The sequence below is a fragment of the Ascidia mentula genome, chromosome 6 (assembly GCF_947561715.1).
Source record: "Ascidia mentula chromosome 6, kaAscMent1.1, whole genome shotgun sequence".
NCBI classification, from domain to species: domain Eukaryota; kingdom Metazoa; phylum Chordata; class Ascidiacea; order Phlebobranchia; family Ascidiidae; genus Ascidia; species Ascidia mentula.
Genome location: NC_138571.1, coordinates 4,568,808 through 4,582,696, shown reverse-complemented (window position 1 = coordinate 4,582,696; position 13,889 = coordinate 4,568,808). Strand labels below are relative to the sequence as shown.

Below are 13,889 nucleotides of genomic sequence, written 5' to 3'. Positions count from 1 at the left end.
GGATTAACACCTTCAGCGGTGGTATTTTTCACCACTAACCTGCGTTTACCCACCCACTACAACCTACATATTTTATTGTTACACCCTTGCGTGGTCTTTTCCACTCCTACAAAACTGCACAAATGTAGCAATGCAAATGTATTACAAAACAAGAAATGAAAGAAACAATCACTGTAAATGAAATATTTATTCAAAATTAGACTCTTTATTGGTCAAGTTTTATAAAAATGTTTATAGCTAGTATATTTATCAGAAGCAATGTTTCTTGCACAAAACAGAAATGTTATAATAGTGGTTACAAATCTCGAAAAGAAAAAAGTGGTAATTAGATTGCATCATACTGTGGCAGCAAGAAGGTAAAGTTTTAGGAAAACAAAGATCAGTGATCAGCACATTCAAAGCATAAGAGAATTCACAATACATATGTTTTCACCTTTACAGAATATTTCTATTTTGAAGGAAGTGTTTGCATTACATGATGACTTCACAACAGTCTGATAAGGTGTTGTTGTTTCGCTTCAACCTGCAAAATTAAACATGATTTATATATAAACTAACAATATTTGGAAAGAACCTGCTAAAAATATACTTCTGAAGCCTTTGCTTTGACGAAAAATCACAACTAAAAGTTGGGTGCAGTGCATTATTTTAGGAAATTAGTAGGAGTTGCAAATATTTTTTATAAGCAGGCACTTTATGTCTATTATGTCAAGCAAGTGCATGACAATATTTTCTAAGGGAGCAGATTAAAACAATGCTGGGAAACAACAAAATCAAAATGGCTCACAAATGACTACACTCTAGTTTGATGGTAGTATTTTTGCTGTTTTTTGAAAAAGCTTTCCGGACCAATTTGGGTTGCTTAAGGAAAGAATAAGAAACATAATTTTAATGTACAACAGATTAAAATAACAAAAAAAATATGCTTTAACTTACCTCACTGTTAATATGCATGAAGGAAGTTTTTCATCCAACAAAATTGACAATTGAAGAAGAATAAATTTTTGGTTGAGCAACTTTTTCAGCCTGTCACCAACGATTTATCGATATTTGTTATAAAATTGACAATAACAAACCCAACAACATTTTTGCTCCTGAAGTGCAAAGATTTAAGAACTAGGTACAATTTAGAATATAAACACAACAAAGAATAATAAAATGACTTACAACAAAAGAAAACTGAAGGACTGGAGATGTTTATTTGTGTCATCAACTGTTAATCGGGCATATACGACATTTTTATAAATGCCATGATCATCCATGGACCCAAAGTAAAAGGATTAGGATCTGAAACCTGAAGAAAATCAAACAACCATAGCATTAATATGAAATAAAATCAGACTAAAAAATGTTGTCAAATCAAAGGCAATCACCTGTTAAGAGGTTGTCTGGTTTTCTCAAAAGAGTGCACAATTTTTTTTCATTGCCATGACTTTTATTGTTTGCATGTCCGTCACACCAGACTGTGGCCTGGTGAGGTATGTTTGTGCACAGAATAAGCTGAAGACAAGAGATGAAGGTTAAAAACAAAATTATAGGTCAGCACAGTACGTCAGTTGCTGGACGCTGGTTACAGTTGGAAAATATTTCAATATTTTCAAATATTTTTACTGACATCACAGTTGGTAACTTGATTGCTTGCTGAATCTGGGTTATTTTGTCCGACATGGTCATTTATCTTTATGTTCTGAAACTGTTTAGTTATCACACTTTTAACTCTTTCTTAAGAATGTTTTTTATACCAGTATTTAAAGAATTGTTAGTACATTAAGGAAGTATCAGGATTAGTAGGCTATACTTCAATGTCTGAATCTGTGGAAGTTATTGTTTAATACACAAACTGGTACTGGTATAACACACAACCGCATAAAAATGGTATAATTTGACGTGGGTTGCAAAACTAAAACATAATTACCTACCTTAAGTTTTAACAAGCAGCTTTCCTTCCAAAACGCATCGTTCACTAAATAAACTCTAACAGCAAGTCAACTTTAGCCAAGTATTTTTCTTCCAAATTAGCGAGTTTCGAAAATACGCGGCAAAACATAAAAATGTTATGCGAATATGTTTTTTCCTTTTATTTTTACAATCTTCTTTTGGGTAACGTAATGCTTGTTAAACCACAATACATCGCTTAATTTATTTTTATTTTAAACACTCAATGCAAAACTGAATGTTAATTCAAAATTTTCAATTAATCTGGTCTAATACACTGATTGCAAAAAAGCTACATGTGGGCCGAATCTCACAAGTCTTGAAAATTGAGCTTTAGAGGTCATTCGCCTTAATGCACCTGGTGACAGTTTCTCTTGTTTGTCAAAAACAATTGTCGGGTCTGATGACTTATGAAGGAGAACTACGACTGGTTAACAGAAAATAGTTTTGACCAGAATTCCCAAACAAGGGTCAGGACTAACAGAAAGTTACAAATTGAGCATAATTTCTGTGATTCATTTTTCCACAAAATCTACCTCAATATTTTGGTAGTTTTTCAACTACATGTTCAACAGCACCCTCTACCAACTTACTGCCTAGAAACCATAATAAAACCGCCCCAAGCTCGCTGAATCGCTCTGGCAACAGCCTGTTCATTTGCGCTCATTCAATCAAAACACCAGCACCCATGCATGACCAATTGCATTGTTGCACACAATTAACTCTGTTACGCAAGAGTTCGAGAAGGGCATTTCCCGACCAAGAAACTCTTTTCCACAGAAATACAAAAATACGGCCTCCAGATGGTAAATTTAGTTAGTTCTACCCATATGTCATTCTCTATCAATGAAAAACACTTTACAATTGCAATGATCACCGAGCATACAAGGGTGGAACTACAACAACCACATGGGTGTAACTTTCCACCGACAATTTATCAATGCGTGGAAAAGCACACGCCAAAAATTTTGAGGTGGAAAACTATAACAAAGGGGTGGATTTTAACACGTAAAGGTGGTAAAATTCCACTTCGGGATGGAAAAGTCAAACATAGGTTGGAAAATTCCAAGCTATGTTCGTAATTACCACCTTTTTTCCACCCTAAAAATTTACAGTGTACCATACGGTAAGAACAGGTTGCAAACCTGCCTGCAGCTCTCAACGAACATTATGGCTCTATTCACATCAAAAGTTGTATTTTCCAGAATCTTACCTGCTAAGTGTGCCCGTAATTAAAACGTAAACCTTTAACTCAGAAAATGCTGGTCTACACAACTAACGCACAAGTGCACATTACACAAAATTGTACAAACACAACTGAATAAGTCCTAACCCCACTTCCACAATTAGTTAGTTACCGCCATCCGAAAATCTGAAAAGGAACTGCCTGATGCCCAGCACGCTGTATTGCCTTAGAATACCTTCCCTCAATTGGCCACATAGTGTTTGCCGTTTCGTGTCTGTTATGGTTGAATGAACTTGAGATATTTTCCACGCGACGTAAGGTTTCAAATTAGCAGTGACAAGTTAGTCTGAAAATCACTTAGGAACTAAACAAAATCACAATTGGCGTCCAATTATCCCACTGAATAAAATTTTCATCATTTCAACACTAACAACAAACTTTGGTTTGTGTGCTGATGTAACGCGACGGATTTATCATCCATTCTAATGCAAATTACACAGTCGACACTACTGCATGCGTCCACTTTCATTAATTCACTGAAAAGCGCGGATTGTTTTCCCGGAGGAGCTTTTTACTTTGAATGAACGTGTTGTGAAAGCTAAATTAATTTTATGCTTTTCTAAAATCAGGCGCTTGAGAAATTTCTAAAATCAGTCACATGTCTTTATAGGTTCGACCGTGTGGCGATGGTCGCGAAATCGCAGTAAATGTCGTGGGTCGGTGATACTGTACACGAGTGGTCTCTCATTTTGATGTTTTGCACAACTGGCGAAAAGCGCTTCACATAGGTCAGATTTTTCTTGGCGGATCCGTGGTAAGTCGCAGTTCGTTAAGCGTAAACTATCTTTTCGTACCCTTTTTGTCACTCAGCTGAAGGTTAGACAAGCTTTCCGGCAAGCGGCAAGCGCATAGACGCGAAGTAGTCATCCTGTGAACGGGGTTTTGCAAGTTTTGCTAGCGCAACTCGGATAATTTCATGCGAACGAATGTCTTGGTTAGACATGTTGTCGTTCCACTGTATATAAAGTTACATTGCACTATGCAGCATTATGCATCCTACTAAATTATGACCAAGTCTTTATTTACAGGAGGTACTCGCGAAACCTTGTGTTTTCAGAAAATATAAAATCAGTCGTTTTAAACAGTGCCAAACCAGAACAGTTTATCACGTAATTTCATTAAATTGAAAGCGCATTAACGAAGTGCAACTTACAACAATACAGCAAAAACATATGTTTGTTGTCATATTCAGATGTATACATTCAAATACTAATTAGGGATGACAGTTTCGTTTGTTTTAACAAAAATTTGTAACGATCCTTAGGTTACCCTTTAATATTCAATGTGTTGTATGTTGAATTCTAAAATCTTAAGAAGATGCTCAACGATAATCATAAGCAACCCACAAACACAAAGAAGCGTTCTCTGTAATTTACGACTCCTGTATGAAAGCAAACGTAACTTGATCATCGACCTCACACAGCTAATATTTGACAATAAAGGGTTTCCCACAACTTTTGTGTGCGAAAAATGAATCGCAATTCACTGTACAAAAACTCAATATTTTTACCAAGTTAAATATTCGTCATGACACATAAACGCAAATCGCGAACGAAAACACTCCCCAAAAACGATAAAATATTCTTTACTTGGTGCGCACCAATCAGGGTGTATGTAAAGGCACGTCAACCAAACATTCCTGCAAAACATTTTCGTGGAAGGACATACGCAAAACAATTAAGCTAACGCTCCAATATTATTATGTTACAAAATATAACTAATATCGTATTTTTTTGTAATTGATGATTAATTAAAATTTTCTAGTTGCACTGTACTACCGTTATTCGGATTTGTTTTCGTGACGTGAAATTTATTATCAACGAGAGTTATCGCCTTTTGTTGTCAGGGTCTTGGCACATCCAACCACATCTTAGTGAGGGCATTACTCATCTGTTCCACTATCTTTGAAAAGCGTTTGTTAATTGTGATTTTCGTCTTTAAACTGTGCACTTGAATACGATTTCACGGTTGAATGACTGATATAAATGATGCATGAAGCCACCCATCCACGAGTCTTTTCGAAGTTCAATCAATTGTATCGTATTGTAAATAACTTTTTCGTATTTCGTTACGTTTTCTGGGTTTAAATGTGAAATGGTGTGTTCATTTTGCTGCTAATTACTGGTTACACAAAACAATATCACAAATAAAAAGTGCAAGAAAGGAAATTGTTATCGAAACCTTTAAAATTTGAGTGTGAGTGTACGAGTGAACCAGGAGCAATGAATGCGATTAAAAATGGAAGTAATTAGTAAAAGGCAAAATGGAAATGCAATAAAAATTATCTAATTCTCGGTGAAATCATTTTCTGGGTGTTTATAGTTGCTTGTGTGATATGAAGCCATTGTGTCTCACAAATATCTAAAGACTTGGCCGTCGTTTGTTGAAGAAAAGTCACTGGGAAACTAGTTTCGATAGGTGGGCGCCGAGCTGGTATACCGTGTCTGGAAGTGTGATGGTGAAGAAGGGCCGTTTTGTATTTTTTTTTCAATATCGCTTGTTGCCCTGTTCTAGTCGGACCGGTGTTGCGTCCAACGGGTGGAAATATTTTTTTTTCTATTCGACATTTTGTTCTTTGCATGTGCGGCACGTTGCTACATATATACCAAAATTGGCGCAAGTTAGGTGTTGTGTCGGTTTGTACACCTTTTCAGTTATGGTGACCACAAGTCCATGGTAAATTAAACCTCAATTTTGGAAACCATAACTGGAAAGGTGTACAAACTGACACAACACCTAACTTGCGCCAATTTTGGTATTTTTGTAGCAAATACATTTCATGATATGTCACTCGTCACGGCTGATTTAAATTCAAAACCCGTTTCTTAAAGTATTACAAGGATCTGTTCTCCAACTGTCGTAAATGAATATCTAATCTAACCAAGACGTTTAGGTTTTTTGCCCAAGCACAAAAGCGTTTTCGTAGCAAAGAGAGATGTGTTAGCTGTTGTAATTACTGCAAACTGTAATGTGACTGCAAAGTTAACGTGTGGTTTGCAGGGTCGCTTCAAGGAGAGGTCGCGGTAAATCAAGTGAATGATTTTAGAAAAGTTGCAAATTGCAAATGCAATGCAAAAATTGCCTACACGACACCAGAACATTGGATAGGCATGATGTTCCGAATTCATATAACGAGCAACGTTTAACGATGCGCTTCACGCGACCGAAACAATGTTTGACCAGTCATCCTGAAACAGGTTGTGCCACTACCAGTTAATAAAATAATGACATCAGAAAAACGCCACGAAGTTTGCGATCTTTGCACCTAACGTGACAGGATAATCAAACCTCGCAGGAAAATCCGACTAGTCAATTTAAACAAGACATGTCTAGCGTGATGTCATTAAAATTATGAATCTATGTAGAGGGCAGCCCGCCGGGATATACCTATCGGCCTTGTGATCGAGATAGCAACTACGAACATATCAGTGCTCCATGCCCGAAAACAATCCACACTCAATCTGGTCAATGTTGCGGTATTCAGGGTCACCGAAGAGACCAATCCAACTTATGGGCAAGTGTCAAGCGAGGGGCAATAAGAATGAACGATGTACTAAGTCTTTGTGTTTTTCAAGAGCTTTCAAAACGAGGCATGCTGAATTTTCGCCAACGAATACAATTAACGAGTGGTCGACACTCTGATAATTGTTTGTTGATCTCGTCGCCTCTCGCGTGATATCTTCGTGAATGCATCAGGAAACGATAGCATCTCCAGCTAGACCCACAACGAAACGCCACAGGACCCTAACAATAAATTCCCGATGAACTGCCTGTGACCCAGAATTCCTTGATGCGTAAAACAAGCGGAACATTGGAAACCTCAAAAAAAGTTCACACGCTCAGGATAAAAATGAAAACACGATTGCGACACCGGAATGAGACAAACAATAGGGGAATCTTATTTTATTCCCAATCAACATCGGAAGGCTCATGAATAAATGTATCTCCCTGAGACAAGTCTCCCTTTGAAATGCATACGAGAGAGAACGGAAAGAGTACACTTTCCTGTCTCCCAATCAGGAAAGTCAATCTCAGAGAACCGGAAGGAAGTCTCCCTGTTCTCTACTCTGTCAACTATATACTGCTCCAATTCATTATAAACGAAGAAACAACCCCACAAGACACACGTTGGCTTCGAGGCGGAATTCTTACATAAAATAAGTTTTCTGTTAATCGGAAAGAAATTCGCTACATTGGCAACATATCTTTGCATAGAGAATTGCTTTGCTGGAAATAACGAAGCAACCACAATAAAATAAATTGGAAGGGAAATTAACGGTTTCAAACAATTTTACGCAACGAATAAGACCCCCAAAAAAATAGATACAAAATAGGGCTGTTGGATATGAGAATGATGTAAGATTTAATAGCTTATCTTGGCATAGCTCTCGAACTTCTTATGCTTGAAGGCCCCATCTTTGTATTTCTATGGAAAAGAGTTTGTTGGTCGGGAAATACCCGTTTCGAACTACTGCGAAACAAAGCTAATTGTGTAACATTACAATGGGTCAGGCATGGGTGCCAGTGTTTTGGTTAAATGAGCGCAAATAAACAGGTTGCTGCCAGGGTCATTTTTAGCGAGTTTGGGGTAGTTTTACTATGGTTTCTAGGGTTATTAGTCAGGCAGTAAATTGGCAGAGGGTGCTGTTAAACATGTAGCTGAAAAACTACAAAAATATTGAGGTGGATTTTGTGGAAAAATGAATCACAGAGACAGGGCATAAATTTTTTTCTGCCTGTCGAACATCTTAAGAAAAATTTTACGCACGATATTGGCGATGTGTTTGTAAAAATGTTTGAATAAAGATAATTTGAGGCAATTTAAGTGCAATTTGTAATCTTCCAATATTGCTGTGTGATTGATTGGGAAGAAGCCGATATTTTTGTGACTCTTAATAAAGTTGACCCGTTCCTTTTGAAGAAGAAGTGTTGTGTGTTAAGAAACATTGCAGAAATCCCGTCTGTTGCACTGTCCGAGCGCAACCAGTCACGCCCGCCCGAGTGCCAAGGGTAGTGCAACATCGTTTCGGACTATTTGATTCATTATTAACCAGTTTCGAACTACTTGGATTTATTATTAGCCCTTTCGAATCATTTGGATTTATTACCATTCGAAATGTGTGATCCTGCTTCACCGTCTTCGTCTTCCACAGTCGAGGACCCGGCGGTTTTGCTAGTATCCAGCTGCGCGCACGCATGACAACAATCTTGTCTGCGTGTTGAAGAGTTAATGCTGAAAATTGACAACGCTGTGCTTGTTAGGAATACCTGCCACAGCTGGAGAAACGATTTTCCGACCTGATTGATGCCTATGCGCCGCTTGCTGAAAACAGCGAAGAATTAGCTCTAGCAACACAGGATTGCGCGCAAAATGTGAACTCGACTCTCGTTTGGAGGAGTGGTTTGCCAATGCCAAGAAGTCAACCGGGCGTCGGAAGAGTATATCAAGCCGATCGTCGAGCTCAGACGTTGACGTACATAGCTCTGTTTCCACCACCTCCTCGATTACCCGTCACAGAATAGCCGATCGTGTTAAATTTCAATTGGCTCGGGTGTCACAGCGCCAGGTCAATGAAGATGCCTTAATAACGAAGCAGCAAGCTGATATGGCAAGGCAGCAAGCTGATATGACAAGGCGTCAAGCAGAACTTGAGGCTGAACGAAGAAGGAAACAGGTCAACGATGAGGTTGAAATAGCCGAGGCTGAGGTGGGTGCGTGGGAGGAAGAATCAATTGCTGGAGATCCCTATTTGTGTGACCCAATACATCCTCCCGTGACAAGTTCCTCTGTCGGGGGGCTTCGACCTGAGTTTAAAAGTGCGCCGTTAAATGCTTACCAACCTGCTGTCCCTGTTGTGGCACGGTCACCTCCAACTTGCATGGAAACGAAACCGTTTTTCCCGCAATCTGTCAGTGCACCCGTTGCTAAGTCATATCAAAGTCCTGATCCCTTTCCTTCGAACATGCAGAATGGTGTTTCTCCGTCTCGTAGATACGTCCCGGAAGAGGACTTCGTACAACAGCAAATTGTTTTGCCCCAGCCCGCGGTCAGAAAGTTTGATAGTGATCCGTTGAACTACTGGTCATTTGTTCGTGCTATTGAGTCCCATGTTCATAGCCGAACGAAGTCCCAAGATTCACGGCTGGTTTGTTTGCTGCAATTCTGCGAAGTCTTCATTGCTGCTAAGCTTGAGATCTATAGCAAGGATAAGATCTCAGGATTGAATACGATTACGGACAACCCCATATTATTGCCAACGCATGTGAGCGCCGACTCAAGAAATTTCCGCCAGTCAAGCAAGGTCGACCAAAGGACCTGATGGAATTTTGTGACCTGTTAGAAAAGTGTCGCAGCTCACTCGAAGATATCGAGGAGTACGCGAGCTTGAACTCCTTGGATACGTTTAGACAGCAAATTCGAAAACTTCCTTTCTGGCTTCAAGAGAAGTGGATCAAACGTTCCGTTCAAGTGCTCGACGAAACTGAATCCCAAGCCGGATATCTCGCCATTACAAATTTTGCAATCGCGCATCGCCAATTCGTTGGTCGGTGTCGAAGCAGTCTACGAAAGCGCGCCGGAAAAGCCCGGCCCTGTTTTGGTAAAGAAGGGTCCTCGTGCTGCTGCGTACAACGTCTCGGTCAGCTGTGAAGTCAAACCCCACCTACTCCCGTTTCATGCGCGTGCTGTAACAAGTCTCACGACTTGTCCAAGTGCCCGAAATTCGACGGAATGTCTCCCCAGGAAAGACGCGAGTTTGTTGTCACAAATGGCTTGTGTTTTAAATGTCTTTGTTTAGGTCATCGTTGCGGGAAATGCACGATTCGCAATCCATGCCCGATAGAAGGTTGCACTGGCACTTTTCACCACACAAAGTTGCATGGGGCTTTTCAGAAGAGGCGACCCGGCAAGATTACTGAGACCCCTGCCCCGAAGCCACCGCCAGTAGAACAATCTGCAACGATAATGAAAGCTACAACGAACAACTGCGGAGTCTACCTCAACGTCGTTCCCGTAAAGGTCAGACACAACGACATCGAGGTAAATACGTACGCGTTTCTTGATCAATATTCTACGTCTACATTTTGCGAACAAGGTCCGATTGATAAACTTGGTCTGCAATCCAAGGATCGAAAGATTTGTCTAAGCACTCTGACAGATCAATCGCGAGTGTACCAAGGCTCCACTGTGTCCTTCACCATCATGTCGCTCGATGATGGAGAGCCGTTGTTGTTGCCGAAGGTGCTATCCATCGACAAAATTCCCGTGTCGCCGAATAGGATCCCTGATGCGAAGAAGCTTGCCGAGTTTAATCACCTCAAGGAGTTACCCCTGCGTCGTTTGGAAGGGGGAACTGTAACGATTCTGATCGGAGCCGATAATCCCGCAGCCTTCCACGTACAGTGTGCACGTTCTGGACCGCAGGGGACCCCTTGTGCTGTAAAGACAACTCTTGGCTGGTCACTCTTTGGTCCCGCACTTGGTTCGTCTGCAAGGGGCAAAGCACATGTCCGTTTTCTAAAGGTTGTACAAGTCATGTTCCAACGGGAGATAGAGTGTTTGTGGAAGAGCGACTTCGGCGACGGGACATGAGTATTCGATATACCCACATCCAGGGAAGATCGAATTGTTCATGACATGATGAAGGCATCGGTAAAGCATCAAGATGGTCATTTTGAGCTCCCATTACCCTGGAGACCTGGAATCGAAAAGTTGCCTAAAAAACGATTGTCCAAAAACGATGTTTTGCGAAAGGGATACGTAGACACGGTTCAAACGTACATATCCAAAGGATACGCTGAAGAAATTCCTGACAAAAAGGTCGTGATAGACCATCGCATCTGGTACCTGCCGCACCACCCAGTATTTAACCCACACAAGCCTGACAAGCTTCGTGTGGTCTTTTATTGTGCTGCCCGAAGCAGAAGCGTCTCACTGAACGACGCACTGATGCAAGGTCCTGATTTTGTAAAGAGTTTGGTTGGCGTGCTAACCCGTTTTCGCTGTCAGCCGGTTGCCTTGATTGCCGACATCGAGGCAATGTTCCACCAGGTTCGAGTGGAACCTCGTGATCGCGATGCACTTCGATTACTCTGGTGGTCCGGTGGAGATCTGACCTGTACACCGACGCCTCACTTTGATCCACAGGTTGAACCCGTTCTACGGCGCAAATCCGTTTCTTTGATATCTGATAACTGGAGAGGTGGCTGCTGAGTTGCCTCACTTAAGCAATGTTGTCGTTCCACGTTGCTTCAGGTCTTCGGAACTGAAACCTCCATTGAAGTATCAACTGCATCATTTCGCTGACGCATCTAAGAATGCGTATGGCGCCGTGACATATCTTCACATCGAAGACGATCGCAGGACAGTGATGTGTTCTTTTCTGATTGGAAAATCCCGACTTGCCCCGTTGAACACGAAGACGATCTCTCGACTGGAGCTCACCGCTTCTGTGCTCGCTGCGAGGTTGGATCGCCTCATGAGAAAGGAACTAGACTTGACCATTGAAAGTTCAGTTTTCTGGAGTGATTCCACTGCTGCAGACAAACGGTTTCCAGTTTTTGTCTCCAATCGCCTGGCAGAGATTGAGCGACTGACCGACATTACGAATTGGAAACACGTTCCTACAAAATTAAATCCCGCAGATGATGCCTCAAGAGGTCTACCCGCTGATTTCCTTGTCAATTCGAGTCGCTGGTTAAAAGGCCCAATGTTTTCCCTGGAGCCAGAAACCAACTGGCCGTCGCAACCGCCAAATGCTGCCGATGTTCCTGAGGAATTTCATTGGATGGGGAAGGCTGCAGCCTCCTGTACTGTTAACGTACATCAGCCGAAGCACCCCATGGATGGAATCATTGATCGTCACTCGTGCCTACATCGATTAAAGAAACCCGTGGTCTGGTGGATGAGATTTAAGACGTTTTTGGTACATCGAAGGAAATTATCAGTTGTCCCGTCAAATAATATTGGCTTGTCTTAGTTGAAGTTCGCCGAGTTGGAACTTGTCAAGTACGAGCAGCGGAAAAGCTTTGCTTCCCTTCTCTCTGCATTAAGTGGAAATTCCCGATTGAAAAAGACTGACTGCAGTCGTTCCGTGTACAAGTGAAACCCTGTCCAGGTTGATCAAGTACTCTGTGTTGGTGAACGTTTAGACAAAGCGCCGATTAGTTTCAACGCGAGACATCCTGCTATCATGCCTCATTCTTCGCATTTGACTGACCTATTAATCCTGGCCCATCATAAAAGAGTTGTACACTCCGGGATGGGACACACCTGGACTTCAGTTCGACAAGATCATCAAGGGCGGTGTTGCCGTACGGCGCGTGCTTGGAAAATGTCTGCAACTTCAAGAAAAATGATGTAGTCCTACTTGTGTGCGATCAGATGTGCGAATCTGAGTGCCGTTCTAAATGATCGATCGGTCGAATCATTGAGACATACCCTGATGAAAATGGAAAAGTTTGTACTCTACTCGCTTGGCCGAGCAGCGGTGTCTTTCGGCGCCCTATAACAAAACTGTGTCGCATCGTTGATTCTGATGAGACCTCCTCAACCTTTCCGAGCGATGTCAGCTCGGGTTGCTAGATGAACTCCGGGTTAACTGTTCGATCTCCTGAAGATACTTTCGGACACTGATTTCTCGCCGCGATACGCACGATATTGGCGATGTGTTTGTAAAAATGTTTTATGTTATTCCTACATTTTGGGGGGGAGTGTTACATCGCCACTATGTTATGTGATGTATTGATAATTTGAAGTCAGCACAATGTACCGTTGTTACGTCACAAATACCGTTGTTCCCGTAGAACCCCAGTGCATGCCTGAACTGTTGTTGGCTGTGTTTTAGTTTTGGTTAGTTGTCGTGCACTGCTGTAGGAAACTAATATTATTTCTATTTGAATAAGGATAATTTGAGGCAATTTAAGTGTAAGTTGTAATCTGCTAATATTGCTGTGTGATTGATTGGGAAGAAGCCGATATTTTTGTGACTGGTTCCACAATAGTTCGGCAAGGAAAATTGTCCCCGTCTGTTGCAGAAATCCCGTCTGTTGCACTGTCCGGGCGCAACCAGTCACGCCCGTCCGACTGCCAGGGGCAGCGCAACAGTTAAGTTAAAAGCTGTTGTTTAATAGAGACTCGACATACAAATTTATTTTAAAGTTATAAAGTTAAACGACTTATACTGGCACCAACTTCCCGAACCACTTATGCCACCAGTGTGTATGGCAAAAAATTGGCAACTACATCTTAATAGGAAAATTATTGCCGTCCAATCTTCGAAAAAAGAAAACTAGTATGATCGATGTGAATGTTTCAAGACCGATACGTTAGGCTAAATTGAGTAATTGTAGTAATTCAATTTATGGACTTGGGTAGATAACAACAGCGTTGGTTTGTTCGTGGTATTGTATATCGGGGAAAATAAATTTATTCACGCCCCCCGTGTCGAAAAGTGGCGTCGCTTGTCGAACACTTAGAATGGCGAAAATGGCATAAATCGACACCCTGCGCAGAGAGTATGCTCAATTTGTGATTTTCTGTTAGTCCCGACCCTTGTCTAGGAATTCTGGTCAAAATTATGTTCGAGACAACTACTTTAACTGCTCCCCCAAGGGCATTTTGCCCCCCTGTTAGACTTTTTTTTTGCTAAAAAAGCAACAAAAAGTGTAGATTTGTTTTGTAAAAAAATGAATCACAGAAAAACCCTCC

General features: G+C 41.1%; 1 protein-coding gene, 1 long non-coding RNA gene and 1 pseudogene across 2 annotated transcripts; 2 read left to right on the top strand and 1 right to left on the bottom strand.

Annotated features, from left to right (window-relative positions):
- Positions 1–1,169: 1,169 nt before the first annotated feature.
- LOC145905768 (uncharacterized) lies at positions 1,170–1,957 on the bottom strand. Its single transcript, XR_014402773.1, has 3 exons — positions 1,552–1,957; positions 1,374–1,500; positions 1,170–1,294 (listed from the first exon to the last, which is right to left on the bottom strand). It is a non-coding gene; the product is annotated as an uncharacterized LOC145905768 (long non-coding RNA).
- Positions 1,958–8,297: 6,340 nt separating this feature from the next.
- Positions 8,298–11,393, top strand: LOC145906950 (uncharacterized; annotated as a pseudogene).
- Positions 11,394–11,550: 157 nt separating this feature from the next.
- On the top strand, positions 11,551–12,285 carry LOC145906949 (uncharacterized). The gene is made up of 2 exons (XM_082994398.1): positions 11,551–12,105; positions 12,160–12,285. The coding sequence occupies exons 1-2, from the start codon at positions 11,551–11,553 to the stop codon at positions 12,283–12,285; spliced, it is 681 nt and encodes a 226-aa protein (XP_082850524.1).
- Positions 12,286–13,889: the final 1,604 nt, after the last annotated feature.